Source organism: Heteronotia binoei, chromosome 12, assembly GCF_032191835.1.
Source record: "Heteronotia binoei isolate CCM8104 ecotype False Entrance Well chromosome 12, APGP_CSIRO_Hbin_v1, whole genome shotgun sequence".
In the NCBI taxonomy this organism is placed as follows: domain Eukaryota; kingdom Metazoa; phylum Chordata; class Lepidosauria; order Squamata; family Gekkonidae; genus Heteronotia; species Heteronotia binoei.
Genome location: NC_083234.1, coordinates 2,135,942 through 2,152,147, shown reverse-complemented (window position 1 = coordinate 2,152,147; position 16,206 = coordinate 2,135,942). Strand labels below are relative to the sequence as shown.

Here is a 16,206-nt window from a genome sequence, read left to right as displayed (position 1 = left end):
TTTCCCTTTTCCCTGGATCTGGCTGGGGCAAGGGGAGGAGCTGGGGTGTTGTGGCACTGGGGGTGGAAGCGGAGGGGCAGGCCTTAGCCAGCCCCAGCCCTGTCAGCGCACCTTTCTCCTGCCGTTGTCTGAGCTGGTCATGGGAGCTGGGCCTAGCGGGTGGTGGTGCTGTGGCCTCAAAGTGCATTCTGGCCCTGAGGCCTCGGGGTGGGGGGGGATTGCAGCCTTTGTCGTCTGTATACCTCAGTGCCGCCTGGCGTGCGTTCTACTGTGCGGGGGCAGGGGGATCTCGAATGTACATTCCTGGGTTTCCTGAAAAGTATTTGTCTGGGGGGGGGGCGGGGGGAGGTGTGCCCCCCTCTGTCCTGGATGTGGGGGTTTTCCTGAGCACCCCCAGCCAGCCCCCATCGGGAGGGAAGATGGCAGGTGGGTGAGCAGAGAGTGCCCCCCCCGCCGCCCTTCGGGCCCCAGCTCTCATGGGGGGGGGTTGGGGCTGGTGTTGGGGGTGACTGCCTTTCCTTCTGTTAAAAATCCTGGTTCCAATAAAACCGACGTGCTTTTCTACGGCTGGCCTGGCCTCTGCCTGGGGGGGGGGGGGGGGGCGAAGCTGGGGTCTCGGGCGCGCCCCCTTGTGGCCGAGCGGGTCTCTCGCGGCGCCGGCAGGGCGGCACGTGACCTTGGCTGGCCGGGGCCAGGCGGGCGGAGGGAGGGAAGGAGGGAGGGAGCGCGGGCAGCCGTCCGATGGCCCCGTTGCGGCAGCGGCAGCAGCAAGAGGCGGGGAGCGGCGGGCGCGCCTCCCCTCCCGGGCGGCGTTAATCATTGCCGGGGCCGAAGGGGCGGGCGGAGCGGCTGCAACGCCCCTTGCTGCCCGTGGCGTGTGTGGGGCCGTCGGGCGCGCAGGAGGCGGCAGCGGGGCCATGGCGGGCTACGGCTTCTACCGGGCGGTGATCTTCGCGGCCATGTACGGCGGCTACTGCCTCTACTACTTCAACAGGAAGACCTTCGCCTTCGTGCTGCCCGCCCTCATGCGCGACGTGCCGCTCGCCAAGGACGACCTCGGTGAGGGGCGCGGGGGGGGGCTGCTGTGCAAGGGCTGCTTGCTCTCCCCGGAGCTGCCCCTCCTGCGGCAGAGCGGCCTTGGGACTCCCCCCCCCTCGGGGTCGTTCACCCCGGGCCTGGGCAGTGGCGGCGGGGGGGCGCTGCGCTGCGCTGCTCTGCTGGGGTGGAGCAAGAAGGGCGGCCCTGGAGCCTGGGCGCCACCCCAGGCGGGGCCAGAAGGGCCCTGCTGCTGCTGCTGCTGCTGCTGGGGGTGAGCCTTCCCTTCCCTTCCCTTCCCTTGGCAGGCCTGATCACCAGCAGCCAGTCCGCGGCCTACGCCATCAGCAAGTTCATCAGCGGAGTCCTTTCGGACCAGATCAGCGCCCGCTGGCTCTTCTCGTGCGGCCTGCTGCTGGTGGGCCTCGTCAACGTGCTCTTCTCCTGGAGCTCCAGCGTGGCCGTCTTTGCGGGGCTCTGGTTCCTCAACGGGCTGGCCCAAGGCCTGGGCTGGCCTCCCTGCGGGAAGGTGCTGCGCAAGGTGACTGGCTTTCCAGCCTCTTCCTCAGGCCACCTGGAGAGCCTGGCTCAGGGGCTGCTGCTGCTGCTGTGGGTCTCCCCGTTGGGAAGAGGGGCTTTCCTGCTCCCCTTCGCTCCCCCCCTCTCCTGCACTGCCAAGAGGCTGTTTCTGGAGCTGTCGAGCACAAGCTAGCCCTCTCGCTTTCACCCCCAGTAGCCTGCCAAGGCTGGCAGAAGAGAATATCAAATGACGCTGAGCAAGGGGGCCTTGTGGGGTGATGCAGGGGCAGGCAGGGCAGTTGTGGCCATTGAGCATTCAGGGCTTCCAGAGAACAGACAGCCCCCTCATTATCGTTAGCAGCTGATTTTTAAAAGCATAAAGTCTTGGTTTTAAGATGCCCAACATATAGTTAAGCAGTGTTGCACGCTGCTGGGCAAAGTGTCTTGCAGGGAAGATTGTGCTGAAAGTGTTCATAAAAGCTCAATGGAGTTTTCTCTTGGGTTGTGCAGAAGAAGTTCCAAAGCTGACGCCTGCCCCATTCACAGGGCAGGTCTGCAGGTTGCCCTTTGGCTCTGTGCTGCCAGGGCTGAGGTCTGTAGCGGAGCCCAACCCTGTTCTCCTGACTTGGCTCACCAGCCAGGTTGCCTCTCGACGGCCACCCTCGGGCATTTAAGTTAAAACTGTCTTGTCTCTGGCACTGACTCCTGCTCTTTTTCTCTCCCGCGCAGTGGTTTGAACCTTCCCAGTTTGGGACTTGGTGGGCGGTCCTTTCCACCAGCATGAACCTGGCCGGAGGGCTGGGCCCCATTGTGGCTGCTCTGATGGCCCTGAGCTACGACTGGCGCACAACGCTGGCTCTCTCTGGCTCGAGCTGCGTGGCTGCCTCCTTGGTGTGCCTGCTTCTCATTAAGAACGAGCCCTCCGATGTGGGGCTGCCCAACATTGAGCCAGGGCCCAAGAAAGGGAAGAAAGGTGAGTGCGTGCAGGGGGGCGGGAGCGGACTGGAGAAAAGCCACCCTGCAGAGTTGTAGCGCAGGGACGAGCAGAGACGGCAGCCTCCTGTTTGATCTCTGCTGTGAGGTGGTGGGGGGGGGGGGCTCAGCATCTGGAATTCCGTGAAGGGCAAGGAAGGAGCAGCTTGCCTTGCTGGCAGGTTGGGGCAGGAGAGGGCATTTGGCGGAGGTTTGGGCCAGGTGGGAAGGACTTGCAAGGCTCTGGTGAGTGTCTTCTGGCCTGCAGGCTCCTCATCAGACAGCACCCTGGCCGAGCTGCTGCTCTCCCCCTACCTCTGGGTCCTCTCAACGGGCTACCTGGTTGTCTTTGGGGTCAAGACGTGCTGCACGGACTGGGGGCAGCTCTTCCTCATCCAGGAGAGAGGGCAGTCGACATTTGTGGGTATGATGGACCAGCCTAGCTCTTTTATTTCTTTAAATGCAGCCAGGGAACCGGGGCGGGGGGAGGACCAGGCTTGCTTCCCCTCCCCCCTGCCACAGCGCAGTTTCTGTGAGGTGCCTGACGGGGGACTTCTCAGGCCGGCTGTCCTCTTGCTGGCTGATACTCTTGTGACTCTGCAGGAAGCTCGTACATGAGTGCCTTGGAGGTCGGGGGCCTGGTGGGCAGCATTGCAGCCGGCTATCTCTCCGACCGAGCCGTGGCCCGGGTAAGCTCACCTGGTGGATGGCTGAGGGGAGGCTGGCCAGGGCAGTTCCCAGGCGGGGGCAGCAGCGCTCCTGCCTCCGGGTTGCCACTCATTGGGGTTGTGTTGCAGGTGGGCCTATCACAGCACGGGAACCCTCGACACACGCTTCTCCTCTCCATGATGGCAGGCATGTCCGCTTCCATGTACCTCTTCCGGGTCACAGTCACTGGCAGCTCTCCCAAGGTAACCTGCACGTAAGCTGAGCTGAGGAGATGGGATGAGGGAGGGAGGGAGGATGGGCCCCAGACTCTGGGGACGGCCGGAGCTCTCCTCGCTGCTTCGGACTGAGCACACCCACCTCTAGAGGGCTGCTCGGAGGGGCCGGGAGAATTCGTCCTCCTGGGTGCTTTGCAGCCACAGCTCCCTTGATGGTCTCCCTGGCCTGAGAGCACCACGTCCCCGACCCAGAGGGAATTCCCAGACCGCCCTCCTCCAAGGCCTCGAGAGCGGCAGGAGGAGCCCAAAAGGCACCGCCTCAGAAAGGAAGGAGCTGGCAGGTGGAGGCTCACTTGCTGGCTGGGGGGAGGGGGTGTTCTTTCACTGCACTTTGCTCATTGTCTCCTTCTTTGTCTCTCAGGAAAGCAGCTCTTGGATTCTTGCTCTCCACCCTCTTGCTATCCTTGTGGGCTTAACGGAACATGAGGTCTTTCTCTCTGAGCCTTTCTGTCTTTCCTGCTGCATGGTTCTGTGGGTTCCCCCCCTCACACCCCCACCCTGTTTCTTCCAGCCCACTCCTTCTCAGCTGTCATCTGCCCAATGCATCCCATAATAAGCCCATGACAAAGCAAGGGAAGCTCTACCAGGGGGAATGTTTTGCAGGGCAGGATTGTCATGCTTTGATTACTCTTGTGAACACTTTTCAGGCTGGAAGTCCTCTCGAGTCAGGTAGGTGATTGCGCTGGTCTGAAGTAACAGAACAAAGTGGTAGTCCAGTCAGGCTCCTGGTAGAAGTGTGCACACAAAAGCCTTCGTTGGTCTTAAAGTGCCTCTGGACTCAGACTTTGTCCTGAAGATAGTCTTGGTAGCAAGACTACAGCTTGGGAGCCACATGTGGCTTTCACACGTTTATTATATTGTGTGGCTCCCGAAGGTCGAGGAGGGACTTAATGCAGGCTTTCTCTCAAGTAAGCATGTGTAGCATTGACCTCTGTCAGTCCACAAATATTTCCACCATGTGTGAAGCAGGAATGGAAGGGGAAAACAGGCAAGCTTGCAAACTCTTCTCCACCACAGAGGTCGCCCAGAGACCTAGAGCAGGGAAAGAGAGCACAAGACCCAAGGGAATCACTGGAAGGAGGGACAGAATTAAAGAGGGTGGTGCAGCGTTCCCCTTTATTTCATAGCTCTTGTAGGGGCTGTATTTACTAACCTTGGTGTCAAGGCAAAGAGATCTATGATACAAACAGTGGTCAGTGCTTTATATGGTACAAGTGCATTTCTGTGCAAAGAAAATATTAAGAGGTTTTAATAAAGATGTGTAATATTTGTTCGTGTCTTGCGGCTCTCAAAGTTTTGTTTCTTCTGTGTGCCTCTTACATTAAGCAAGTTTGGCCACCCCTGCTGTAAAGTAACACTGGTCATTGTTTAGCAATGTAGCTTTTCTGTGTGGTGGTGTTTGTCACTAATCTAATTAACCAGTTTGGTAACAAACAACATTTTCTTTCACCAGAAGAGCCAAAGGGCTCATGAATATGCTGCAAAGGAAATGTGGTTTTGCAAACAATGAAGAAGGGAACCGGGTGGAGAGGGAGGTAGTTGTTAAACACACACCTTACCCCCTACATGCCTGACTTCCCTTTCCCCCCGTGTTTTTGTTTAGTTATGGATTCTGATCTTGGGAGCTGTTTTTGGATTTTGTTCTTACGGGCCAATTGCACTGTTTGGCGTCATAGCCAATGAAAGCGCCCCGTCCAACCTGTGTGGAACGTCACATGCTATTGTTGCTCTCATGGCCAATGGTGAGTGGAGCCCCGCCTCGCCCTCGCCCCTGGAGCCGCCCGGCCTCCTCTCACTCCGCCCTCTGCTTTTCAGTGGGAGGCTTCCTGGCCGGACTGCCCTTCAGCACCATTGCCAAGCACTACAGCTGGGGCACAGCCTTCTGGGTTGCAGAAATGACGTGCTCGGCCAGCACCGTGGCCTTTTTCTTCCTGAGGAACATCCGCACCAAGATGGGCCGCGTGCCAAAGAAGGTGGACTGAAACCCAGGAGTGTCACAGCAGCTGCGGAAGAGGACAGGCCAGGAGTCAGCTTTGGACACTTCCTAAAACCCTTGGCAAAGGCCCACTGCAGCCTTGTGGCTTGAGCCATTCATCCCAGGTGGACCTGATTAACCGGCAACAGCCAAGCAGTGGCAGCACCATTGGCAGCCCAGAACCCACCAACCAACCTTTGCCCTCACTACAGGAATGGTGGCAGGTGAGCAGAACTGCACCCACCCCCACCTGCAAGCTGCGTGAGCAACAGGGAAGGATGGATTCACTCACTACCTCATTTTCCATAGTGGTATATGGTTGTCTTCTAAGACTGCCTGTGTGCTTCAGAGAAATGCAACTGAGCTTAGGGAAGGATTGCCAAACACGTCTAGTGCTAGGACAGTGTATCAACGCTACGCCTGTGGGATATTTGCACGTCATGCAGCCTTAGAAGCAAAACTACTATCACCAACCTCTCCTCCCCCGGACATCTGTCTCTCTGGTAGTGAAACAATGCAGCACCCAGCAGTTTGGTAGCTCCTATTAGGAGAACATCTTGCACTGAGAGTTGAGATGGTTCCCAATCAGTTCCCTGTAATGGTGTGTGTCCACTGACAAATAAACGGTGCAGCAGAAGCCTCCCGTCTTGTGCATTGAGCCCCCTTCCAAATGCCCCGTTAAGCCCTGTTTCCCTGCAGGCTTCTCCAGCTTACTGCTATGCTTCAGCACACAAGCTCATCATTCAAGCTTCTTCTCAGAATGCTTTATTTACACAATGCTGCAGCCACAAGGAGAAGCACACACTGTAACAGCCACACACACATATATGCATATACAAGGCAGTCCTAGGAAATGACTGAGCTAAGCTCACAGCTTCCCTAGACCTGGCCAAGCACCTCAGTGGTGATTTTGGCTGCAAATCCAGCTTGGAGAAGAGCAAGAAGCACAACTTGCCAGGGAACCAGCTCTGGCTCAGTTGGCACTGGGAAAAATCCACTGAGAGGCTGAAACGGCAAATCTGTCCTATAGGCCTGGTCCGAACGGTCCTGCTTTCTCTGCCACTTCCAGGGCTAGCTTCAGGTGCTGATCAAAGAGCTCACATCTGAAACATCAATGGAGAGAAAGACAGAAATTCTGCATGGGCTTACAAGCAAAGTTCCTATTTGGAACGTTGTATTGATGCAGGACTGGCCCTAAAAGGAGAAGTATGTGCAGCAGTAGCCACATGTCTAGATATGCAAGCCAGCCCAGGAAGTGACAACCCAGCTCAAGTGGCCTTCGCCATAGCTCAGATACGCTGTGACATTGGGCTTCAGCTACATTGTACTCAATGTCAGTTCAGCAAGGAACAGCTATTGCTGCGGAGAAAAGGAGCCCCTTGCAGTAATCCAAAAGAGCATCTCAACACAACTGCGTGATGCTTGTTTGCTGTCCTTCATAGGATTACCGCTCGCGGCATCTCTGTGATCCTGGCACTGGGGAAAGGGCTCATTTTGGAGCACAAAGAAAGTTATTCAAGGCAAGAAGCTGACAAATGGTACACCAGCACATGCTTGTAGATTCTGGTGGGGCGGGGGGTGGCTTGTATAGCTCCATAGAGGTGCAAGAATAATAAATCAGTACCTGATTGGCATCTCCAAGGAATAGAAAGGGTTCTTGAGAGCAAAGTCTGAATAAATCTCATATATCTTGCGCAAAAGGGCATCTATCCCCGACTGCCGTGGGTCAGTGAGAACGACAAATTTGATCCCTAGGGGAAGGAAGAAAACCGACAGCTGCCCCTGTGGGGAGAGCAGCTTCCCAAAGCCTCCAGGCTGGTGCTTTGCAGACCGGCCCAGAGCCTCACCCAACCCCCGGCCCCCACCGCCCTACCTGTCAGGGTCTGGTAGCAATGCAGCTTGAAGGTGTCCGTCTCCAGCATCTCGATGCCGGAGCTGCCGGGCTCGGGAGACAGCTGCGAGCCGATAGCGAACAACCTGCAGCGCGGGAGCCGCCCGTCAGCCCGGACCGTCCAGCCCTCCCGCCCCGTCCAGCCCAGCCCTCCCGCCCCCCCGCCCCGGGCACTCACGAGTGGAACATGGAGGCGAGCATGAGCTTCTCGTTGGAGGAGAGCCGCGGGCGGCCGAAGCGGATGGCGAGGGGGAAGTTGGCGGCGTTGCTCAGGTAGTCCAGCACGTCCCTCCCGTCGGCCGTGAAGCGCCCGTTGACCTCCAGGCCGTTGATGGCCAGCACCGCGTGGCCCACTGCCGGGGGAGGCGGGAGAGTCAGGGAGGGCTCCCGGCGGGCCCCCGCCCCTCCCGCCCTCCCGCCCGGCCTCCCGCCCTCCTCACCGCGGACGCCGTCGCGCTGCCCGAAGGCCACGAGCACGCGCTCATCATGGGGGCGCAGCACCAGGTCCAGCGGGAAGGAGAAGGTCTTCTCGCTCTCGGTGCGCGGCGCGTAGTGGTCCAGCTGGTAGACCAGCCCGCCGGCCTTGTTCACCACGTACACGCTGAAGATGGCCATCGCGGCTCCCGTACCCCGCCGGAAGCCCGCCCCGCCCACCGGAAGCCCGCCCCTCCCGCCACGGGGTTTCCCGCCCTGCCGCGCGCCGCTCCTTCCCTTCTGGCCGGAAGCAGCAGCAGGAGCAGCCGCAGCAGTGCCGCCCTCCGCGCTCCGCCATGGTAGGTAGGCCGGCCGGCCGCGTGGCCCTCGCCTAGCCCGGCCCGGGGGGGAGGAGAGGCCTGGCCCGGCCTGGCGCCCCCCCCCTCACCCCCTCTCCCTCCCCGCAGCCCCCCAAGGACGACAAGAAGAAGAAGGACGCCGGCAAGTCGGCCAAGAAGGACAAGGACCCCGTCAACAAGTCCGGCGGCAAAGCCAAGAAGAAGGTGAGCGGGAGGGGGAGCGGCAGGGGGGAGGGAGGGAGGAGGCCCCGCCGCTTCCCGGGCGCCCTTCAGCCCGCTGCCTTTTTCCCCCCGCGAGCAGAAGTGGTCCAAGGGGAAGGTGAGAGACAAGCTCAACAACCTCGTCCTCTTCGACAAGGCCACCTACGACAAGCTCTGCAAGGAGGTGCCCAACTACAAGCTCATCACGCCCGCCGTGGTCTCCGAGAGGCTGAAGATCCGAGGCTCCTTGGCCAGGGCCGCACTCCAGGAGCTGCTCAGTAAAGGTAGGCCCCCTTCCTCCTGCTGCAGTCTCACTGTTTATGTGAAACCTTCCGCACCCTCAACTAGTTTGAGGAAGCCGGACATTCTTGGGGGAGTGGTGGAGTAAGCTCCCCCCTCCACCAGCGGCTGGAGAGTTGAAATAAGACTAGCAAATCTTGGATTTTACTCTTGGCTCAGCCATGCTCTCTGGGGGTTAATAATTCTGAATAGATTTGTTATAATGAAATGGAGAGATACAGTCTTGAACTTATTACGGGCTGGTGAAAATATTGGATGTAGGTTTACTTAATGATCTGATAGGTGTTAAATCCGTTCCATAATTTTGCATGCTAGAGCAGGGCAAGATGGAAGCATAGCTGGAATTAATTAGTCAAGGACAGAATTAGAACTGAGGTGAAGTAAATTTCATTGCAGTGAATCGTTTTTGTTAAAAAAATAACTTAGGATGTCTTACAGAAAACCAGCTGCTACTTTGCTGCTCTTATTCTTTCTGGTGGAGTCTATATAAAGATCTAGCAGTCGTATTTTGGGCTACAGGTCTGACTTGAGCACACCCATGTAAGCTCTAGCTCCTGGCAGAAGCATTTTCTTCCTGTGACAGCTCTCAATAGCTGGTATACCTTCAGATATGGGACCCTTGGTCAGCAGCCACTGGCCCACAACCCTGCTAAGTAGGATGACCCCTGTGCACAGCATTGTGCTCTGAAAGGTGGCGGCCCATTTCCAGGAATGTGCTGCTACAAGGCAGCACAAGTTTTTCCATAGTGGTTTAGTATGTACAGAAAACCCAAAATGCAATGATTTTTTATTCTCTACACTGTGTGGTGCTGTTCTGCTGACAGGTCTAATCAAGCTCGTGTCCAAGCACAGAGCCCAGGTGATCTACACCCGCAACACCAAGGGAGGTGATGCACCAGCTGCTGGGGAAGATGCTTGAGAAGGTGAGCCTGGATTCTTGCAGGCCCTGTGGCTGGTTGGGATTCTTGCAAAGCAATAGAATATGGTTTTATTAATTCTCTGTTTGCTTTACAGGATCAGAAGTGATGCTTAAATTCTAATGTATAAAATAAAATAATTGATCTTTTCAAACTGGTGGTGTTTGCTGCTTTTCTGTTATGGTGAAGGTTGCTCCTAGTACAGAATGTGGCGTTGCAGAGAGGAATATTACACATCTCCCTTCGAGAGGCAGCTTTATACTGGTATTTCCAGCTTCTTGTTCTGAAAAGTACTCAAATAAGGACACAAGATTTACAGTAATGTTTTAATTGCTTTAATATAAATAGACAAAAACAGCATCTTGCACAGACACTATGTGTGTGTGTATATACACATACACATATAAGTGTAGAATCCATAGCAGGGAGAACAGCATGGGCTGAACTGTCCATCAGCACTTAGGCACTAAATGCCTTTTCTTCATTTTGGGCTTTTTCTGTCCTGCTTCAGCTTTGAACTGATGCCTAGAGAGAGTATTACAAAGAAATTAATTAGCACGCCACTGTCTGAACCCTGCAACATCAATTGATCCTTCATACTGGTGACAAGAACACACTATAGCAGCTACTGAGGTGCTCCAGCCAAATATTACAGGTCTATTCTATCAAGAATGAGTCTTGAGACACAGCTTGAAATCAAATGTATTTTGAGAAACATTTATAAGCAAGAACCCCCCAAAAGTTTGCATAGTATGTGTGTGAACAGCCCTGGAAAAGTATATTGTAGAAATAGCTGGTGCTTACTTCATAGGGCACTATGCAGATAAAATGGGAGAAAGGAAAGCTGCATGCAGCACTGGAAGAACAGAGTAAAAGACTCTCCTTCCCCACACAAGAGGGACCGGAACCGTACCTGGACTGCCACCTCCTGCCATGGTTCCAGACACGCCCAAAGGAGGGAAGCCAGCCTTCTGCAGTCTCAGAGGTGTGATCAAAGTTGGCCCCAACCCGATGAGGTGGGAGCTTCTTCAGCTTCTGCTTCTCTTCTTGGGGAAGAAAAGAGATCCTGCTTAGGTACCAGGCATCCAGAGTGTCACTTCGCTACTACAACTACAGAGTTGTTTTCTGTTGCCCCAGAAGGTTGGGCCAGAACTGACAGGTTGAAAAGGGGGGTTTCAGCTAAACATTAAGAACTTCCTAACAGAGCAGTTCCTTAGGAGGTGGTGGGTGCTCCTTCCTTGGAGGTTTCTAAGCAAAGGCTTTATGGCCATCTGACAGCAATGCTGATTCCGTGAACTTAGGCAGATCGTGAGAGGGAGGGCAGGAAGGGTTGCACCAGTGCTTAGTTCCCTGTCTTACACAGCCAGGGAAATGCTGGTCACCATTTTTGAGGTCAGGAAGCAGTTTTCTCCAGGCCACTTTGGCCAGGGATCCTAGAGCACTTTGGACATGGAAATAGAGGGGGCAGCAAGGGAGACAGTTGTGAATTTCCTGCATTGTGCAATGGTTTTGCAGGATTGCAGTTATATATAGCTGGCCTTGGAGGTCCCTTCAAACTTATGATTTTACCCAAATCACCACTTACTTTCCTTGAGAAATTCTTCATATGAAGGTCCAATTTGCCCTGTGTTTTTCTCTTCTTCCTCTTCCAGCAACCAGGGGGGTTTGGCTCCTAAGGATGAAAACAGGAATAGGGTTGTTTTTCCTTTATTTATAGCCTGCCTTTCACTGGAGCTCATGCAGATTATAAATGCAGAAAATAATCAGACAGCATTAAACGATGTAGTAGGACTAGAATTACAGAACTGAAGAACAATGCAGACAAAAATTGTCTAAGGCACAACATCATAATACAGAAAACTCGTGGGTTACAAAAATAGAAGATAATGTAGCAAAAAGGTGATGTAAGCAATAAACTATTCTGTTCCCTTATAAGAACACCATCTTGAGCTCTCAAGAGAGGCAGTTCCACTCTGGAGGCCACTGCGGAGAATACACAGGAGTGGACAAGCTGTCCATCTTATTCATTGGCAGGGTGGTACCCTCAGAAAGCTTTGCAGGTGACAACCAGAACACTGAAATGAAGCCAGTATAACTGATCAGCAAGTAAACAAGTAAGATGGCTGTGGTATGCTCTGCACCAAGCTAATCTGAAAGACCCGCCCCCCCCCCCCCAATTTTTCTGTAGTTGTGCTAATTTGTTCCTCCAGCAATGATGCTGGGTCCAGTGCAACTCCAGGCTCTTAGCGAAGTCAGCAAAAGTCTGCTAAGCCCCATCAAATGTGAGAAGTGCCATCTCCCAGAGCTCAGTCTTCCCAACCAGCATTTACCTCCGTTTCCACCAGGCTGTGGCACTAAACATCTAGAGTGACCCACTGATTTAAAAGAGGTTCAGAAAATCTTCAGACTTACCTGTATGCACATTTCCTTTCCCGTGTGTTTCCTGTGTTTCAAAAAATTGAAAAATCAGAGATAGTGGGGGACATAAAACAAAGACAGCTGTCACAATTGCAAAGCAAGGCAGCTTGTGCGTGTTTCGGTGAGTACAGTTCTGCTTGTTTGTGTAATGCCATTTCTCAAAGGCAAGCAAGCTGCAAGAAGAAAACGCCCCTGCTCTAATGTCACTGCCTTGACACACTGAGAGACCACACTGCAAATTAGCTTCTGGGGTTGGAGGCCATTCATGCCACGGGGCCTTGAAGTGCCGCCTCAGCTGAGACTAACAGAGCTGCAGGATTCTGGCCTCACTTACCTGGTGGCCAATAAACGTCAAGCCCTGGCTTGCTTCTTGCCAATCTAGTTCAAGCATGGTACCACATGGAGGTCCAAGCTGTTCTCCGGTAGAGGTGGCACTCCCACTGGGGCCTGGTTGTGCACTGTCTTCCACAGCAAAGGAGAAGTCGCTGGAACACAGAAGAATCACTTAACCCAGCTTGGGGCCAGGCTGCAAGTACGTTTCGACCAGCTAGAAAACGACTGTTGGCCTCTGATAGCATCAAGGCCTTGAAGCCAATGCCACAACTAACCAGCTGAAATAAGCCTCTTACCTCTGGGTCCTTGTATAGATCTCGACGTCTGCAACTCCCTTGCACAGTTCTGTCTGCGGCTGAGTTTGATTCAGGAAAAACAAATGCTTGTTCCAAGAGACAAGAGTAAAGCTTGCAGGAAGGAATTCCACCAAGTCCCAGCAAAAAAGTGTATGCCAAGTACAACCTCCCACCATAAGAAAGGCAGGAGGGATCCCCAAGAGAACCCATTCCCCTTAAACAGGCGCACACACACACTCGCCATCCCTCCTCCTGACAATATGATAGGTCTGGGCAGTACAAAAAGGGAAGTTACTTGGCTGGGTGGTTCTAGTGCTAGTCAATAAGGCACAGGTCTTGCACTGGGGGAGGAGACACATATTCCATACCATTAATGGTAGTGCAAGCCATCTGAGAGCCACAGAGCACTGGCCAATGGGGCCCGCCTTCGTTGAGGCCTGTCCTCTCTCTGACCCTGAAGAGCTCTCAAATGCGAAGGGGCCAGAAAGGCCACAGTGTCTTAAGAGAGATCCTTCGGGAGGGTAGAGTTGGGTCCACACTTTATACCTTCTAGCCAAAGGACCAGGTTACCAGCCAAGAGACAGACAGACAGACAAATAGGGAGGCGGCGGCAAGCAGGGCTGTGACTACAAGAGTGGATACTGCCCTGGCATCCTGGGCACACAAACCTCTAAGATGGCCTGCAACATTTCTTGTCGGCTCTGTTCCACCTCTCGGATATGAGCTGCCACCTATAAGTAGGGCAGAAGTCATGATCAGACTGTGGGACAAGAGCGTCCCAGCAGCCCTGTTCCTGCCCATCCCAGCGCTACACCCACCTGCTGAATGACATCATCCTTGCTTGCTTCGTAAGCATCCAGTGCTTTGGTGAGAGACACCTTGAAGCTGGAATAAAAGCCAAGGCATGGGGGTTTGTGATGCCATAAAGACCCAAGACTTCTGCAGCCCCTACTGCAGGGCAGCCAACACAGCTGCCCTCTGAACAAGGGGAGTTTTCCTTGCATGGTAGAAAGGACAAGCCTAAGAGGCCAGCTAGGTTCCCTCTTGCCCTGCCTCTGCTCACATGAGTCTTGCCAGCCTCAATGCCCATCTGTACACCATCATCATTAAATGTATAACTCGTCCAGTCCCTGCAACTGCAGAATTCTGGGTGATATGCAACATATAATAAAAACTTCAAAGCCATAAAAACAAAATATATAAATAGTGCAATACAACAAATCTAAAAAGATGAGATGGCGAGTTTATAATTCTTTCTCCTTCTGGACTCCTTTGCAGTAAGTACTCCTAGCAGCAGGTGCAGCGGCCAAGGCCCACAAGTGTTCGCTCCCCAAGCCCCTCCTCCCCAAGAGCTGCAGCCTGAGCTGGCAAAGGAGCTGCCCCACCACAACCTCCCTTTGCTGAGGAAGGGTCTACTCACAGCTCATAGTCCTCGGAAGAAATCAGGAACTGGCCCTTCAGGCTGGAGTCTGCTTTGTTCTCCCACCAGAATGTATAGACTGCTTTTCTGTGCTCAGGGCTTGAAAAAGAACACCAACCAGAAGACTGTTTTAGTTGCACATCCTTCTAACACAACTGCCTGGGCTAGAATACAACTAGGATCCTGAAGGCCCAGATCTGAATCCGCAGTCTGCCATGGAAGCTTGCTGGGTGTCCTTGTTGCAAGCTGCACACTCTCAGCCTAATGTACCTCCCAGGGATAAAACGAAGAGGGCCATGTTGTGAGCCACTGGCTGGAGAGAGGCTGTGGCTCAGCAGCAGAGCATCAGCTTTGCATGTAGGTGGTCCCAGGGACAATCCCTGGCATCGCCAGTTTAAAAAGCACCAGGCAGTAAGCGATGTGAAAGACGCTTGTCTGCCTGAGACCCTAAAGAGCCAGTCTGAGTAGACAAGACACTGACCTCAGTGGCCCAAGGGTCTGATTCAGTATAAAGCACCTTCATATTTAGGCCCCCGCTGAGGGACAAGTGAGGTATAAATAAAGTAAAATAAAAATAATCAGTCGTTGGAATGGATCTCAGAAATGGTATAACCAAAAATAAAGTAGGTGAGTCATGAACATGTGAAGCTGCCTTATACTGAATCAGACCCTTGGTCCATCAAAGTCAGTATTGTCTACTCAGACTAGCAGCGGCTCTCCAGGGTCTCAAGCTGAGGTTTTTCACACCTTTTTGCCTGAACCCTTTTTTGGAGATGCCGGGGACTGAACCTGGGACCTTCTACCACTGAGATGCTCTACCACTGAGCCACCATCCCTCCCTGAGTTAATATTAATCCAGTCTTGCCAACCTGACACCCCTGCAAGGTCCTGAACAGGCCTCTTCCAGATTCAGTTATAAGGAACAATACCATGAAATCCTAGAGTCAGAAGGGACCTCCAGGGTCATCTAGTCCAACCCATTGCACAATATAGGAAAGTCACAATGACCTTCCTCACACACACATACATCCCCAATGACCCTTGTGCCATGCCAAGAAGATAGCAAAAACCTTCAGGATCCCTTGCCTAACTGGCCTGGAGAAAAATTGTTGACTGACCCCGAAGTGATAATCCACATTTCCCTGGGTGTGTAAGACAGGGCTACAAGAACTCAGCACGGATGCAACTTTTCCTGCTCTCTTTCTCATGGTCTGCCCAAGTTTACAGAGTCAGCATTGGTGTCAGATGGCCATCTAGCCTCTGTTGGAAAACCTCCGAGGAAGGAGAGCCCACCACCTCCTGAGGAGGAAGCCTGCTCCCCTGAGGAGCCCCCCCACTGGTGGGTGTCTCTCCTGCCGCAGCTCCACGCCCTGGTTCTGCCCCGCCTCTCCGCCCCCATGAGCTCAGACCTGGCGAGGTGCTGGACGAGGCCGGCGTGCAGCAGGGCCAGGCCCCCGTGGCTGAGGTGGCGCCTCTCCTCCCGGCCGCAGCAGGCGCACCAGAAGCGCTGCTCGTGCTCGGCGGGGTCGTAGGGCGCCACCCGCGCCTGCCGCAGCGCCTGCCGGGCCGCCTCCGCCTGCGGGGAGGGGAGAGGGTGAGAGGCCTGCCCGGCCCGCCCCGGCCCTTCCCTCCCTCCCTCCTTCCCGGCCGCACCTTCTGGCGCAGGCGGGCGAGCACGGCCCGGAGCCGCCGCTGGTGCCCGGCGCTGTAGAGGTGGCTGCGGCGGCCGGAGAAGGCGCTGCGGCGGCAGAGCGGGCAGCGGAAGAGCGCCGTCGCCATGGGAACGCCGCCAGGCCCCGCGGCCCCGCCGTCCGCCATCTTGGGCGCCGCACAGCCAGGGGCGGGGCTCGGCACGACCCCGCCTCCCGTGACGTCAGCGGGCCGGCCGGCTCTCTGGAGCCGCGGGTTCGAATCCCCCCCTCGGCTCTCCGGCTGGCCTGCGCCGCGCAGCGGGCGCCCGAGAACAACCTCCGGGTGGCTCCTTGGAACAAAGGAAGGAGAGGCAGCAGCCCCCTCAGCTGGGCCTCTGTCTGGCATGATAACAGCAAGGGAGCAGCAGTTGGGAGTCCAACAAAGCTCGGCTCCAGCTGTGAGCTTCCCTGGGCCTGCACGCACCGAAGGAAGGCTCCTCCTTCAACCAGGGCTTCTTTCCAGCAGCAATGCAGCCTTCACCTCAGGTGGTGCTTGTTCAGTCACACACTTGATTCTGACT

The 16,206-nt window shown here is 55.0% G+C and overlaps 4 protein-coding genes across 5 annotated transcripts; 2 read left to right on the top strand and 2 right to left on the bottom strand.

The window, feature by feature from the left end:
* Positions 1-839: 839 nt before the first annotated feature.
* SLC37A4 (solute carrier family 37 member 4) lies at positions 840-6,082 on the top strand. Of its 2 annotated transcripts, XM_060250437.1 has the most exons (9): positions 840-1,059; positions 1,344-1,576; positions 2,284-2,545; positions 2,795-2,950; positions 3,130-3,215; positions 3,324-3,437; positions 3,832-3,897; positions 5,074-5,212; positions 5,286-6,082. In XM_060250437.1, exons 1-9 carry the CDS (start codon positions 918-920, stop codon positions 5,450-5,452), a joined length of 1,365 nt encoding a protein of 454 aa, XP_060106420.1. In that variant the 5' UTR covers positions 840-917; the 3' UTR covers positions 5,453-6,082. The 2 variants fall into 2 exon arrangements, with proteins under 2 accessions (XP_060106420.1, XP_060106421.1); XM_060250438.1 differs by lacking the exon at positions 3,832-3,897 and having other exon boundaries at positions 2,284-2,533.
* Positions 6,083-6,187: 105 nt separating this feature from the next.
* On the bottom strand, positions 6,188-7,993 carry TRAPPC4 (trafficking protein particle complex subunit 4). Its single transcript, XM_060250436.1, has 5 exons — positions 7,777-7,993; positions 7,515-7,689; positions 7,319-7,422; positions 7,070-7,196; positions 6,188-6,548 (listed from the first exon to the last, which is right to left on the bottom strand). The coding sequence occupies exons 1-5, from the start codon at positions 7,949-7,951 to the stop codon at positions 6,470-6,472; spliced, it is 660 nt and encodes a 219-aa protein (XP_060106419.1). The 5' UTR covers positions 7,952-7,993; the 3' UTR covers positions 6,188-6,469.
* A 113-nt stretch (positions 7,994-8,106) lies between these two features.
* On the top strand, positions 8,107-9,681 carry RPS25 (ribosomal protein S25). The gene is made up of 4 exons (XM_060251641.1): positions 8,107-8,113; positions 8,168-8,313; positions 8,411-8,594; positions 9,435-9,681. Exons 1-4 carry the CDS (start codon positions 8,107-8,109, stop codon positions 9,527-9,529), a joined length of 432 nt encoding a protein of 143 aa, XP_060107624.1. The 3' UTR covers positions 9,530-9,681.
* Positions 9,682-9,839: 158 nt separating this feature from the next.
* CENATAC (centrosomal AT-AC splicing factor) lies at positions 9,840-15,834 on the bottom strand. The gene is made up of 11 exons (XM_060250854.1): positions 15,648-15,834; positions 15,404-15,570; positions 13,995-14,093; positions 13,393-13,459; positions 13,243-13,305; positions 12,575-12,633; positions 12,280-12,430; positions 11,940-11,970; positions 11,113-11,199; positions 10,441-10,573; positions 9,840-10,052 (listed from the first exon to the last, which is right to left on the bottom strand). Exons 1-11 carry the CDS (start codon positions 15,810-15,812, stop codon positions 9,980-9,982), a joined length of 1,095 nt encoding a protein of 364 aa, XP_060106837.1. The 5' UTR covers positions 15,813-15,834; the 3' UTR covers positions 9,840-9,979.
* Positions 15,835-16,206: the final 372 nt, after the last annotated feature.

What these genes read in the sequence shown, in the direction of transcription:
- CENATAC (XM_060250854.1), bottom strand. Translation starts at nt 15,812, where the DNA reads ATGGCGGACGGCGGGGCCGCGGGGCCTGGCGGCGTTCCCATGGCGACG. An exon ending in TCGCCCGCCTGCGCCAGAAG is followed by an intron (nt 15,571 to 15,647) that starts GTGCGGCCGGGA and finishes CCCTCCCCGCAG; the next exon opens with GCGGAGGCGGCCCGGCAGGC. An exon ending in CTCGTCCAGCACCTCGCCAG is followed by an intron (nt 14,094 to 15,403) that starts GTCTGAGCTCAT and finishes TTCTTTTTCAAG; the next exon opens with CCCTGAGCACAGAAAAGCAG.
- SLC37A4 (XM_060250437.1), top strand. Translation starts at nt 918, where the DNA reads ATGGCGGGCTACGGCTTCTACCGGGCGGTGATCTTCGCGGCCATGTAC. An exon ending in AGGGCAGTCGACATTTGTGG is followed by an intron (nt 2,951 to 3,129) that starts GTATGATGGACC and finishes GTGACTCTGCAG; the next exon opens with GAAGCTCGTACATGAGTGCC. An exon ending in CCGACCGAGCCGTGGCCCGG is followed by an intron (nt 3,216 to 3,323) that starts GTAAGCTCACCT and finishes GTTGTGTTGCAG; the next exon opens with GTGGGCCTATCACAGCACGG.
- TRAPPC4 (XM_060250436.1), bottom strand. Translation starts at nt 7,951, where the DNA reads ATGGCCATCTTCAGCGTGTACGTGGTGAACAAGGCCGGCGGGCTGGTC. An exon ending in GCAGCGCGACGGCGTCCGCG is followed by an intron (nt 7,690 to 7,776) that starts GTGAGGAGGGCG and finishes CTCCCCCGGCAG; the next exon opens with TGGGCCACGCGGTGCTGGCC. An exon ending in TTGCTACCAGACCCTGACAG is followed by an intron (nt 7,197 to 7,318) that starts GTAGGGCGGTGG and finishes TCCTTCCCCTAG; the next exon opens with GGATCAAATTTGTCGTTCTC.
- RPS25 (XM_060251641.1), top strand. An exon ending in GCGGCAAAGCCAAGAAGAAG is followed by an intron (nt 8,314 to 8,410) that starts GTGAGCGGGAGG and finishes CCCCGCGAGCAG; the next exon opens with AAGTGGTCCAAGGGGAAGGT. An exon ending in CCAGGAGCTGCTCAGTAAAG is followed by an intron (nt 8,595 to 9,434) that starts GTAGGCCCCCTT and finishes TTCTGCTGACAG; the next exon opens with GTCTAATCAAGCTCGTGTCC.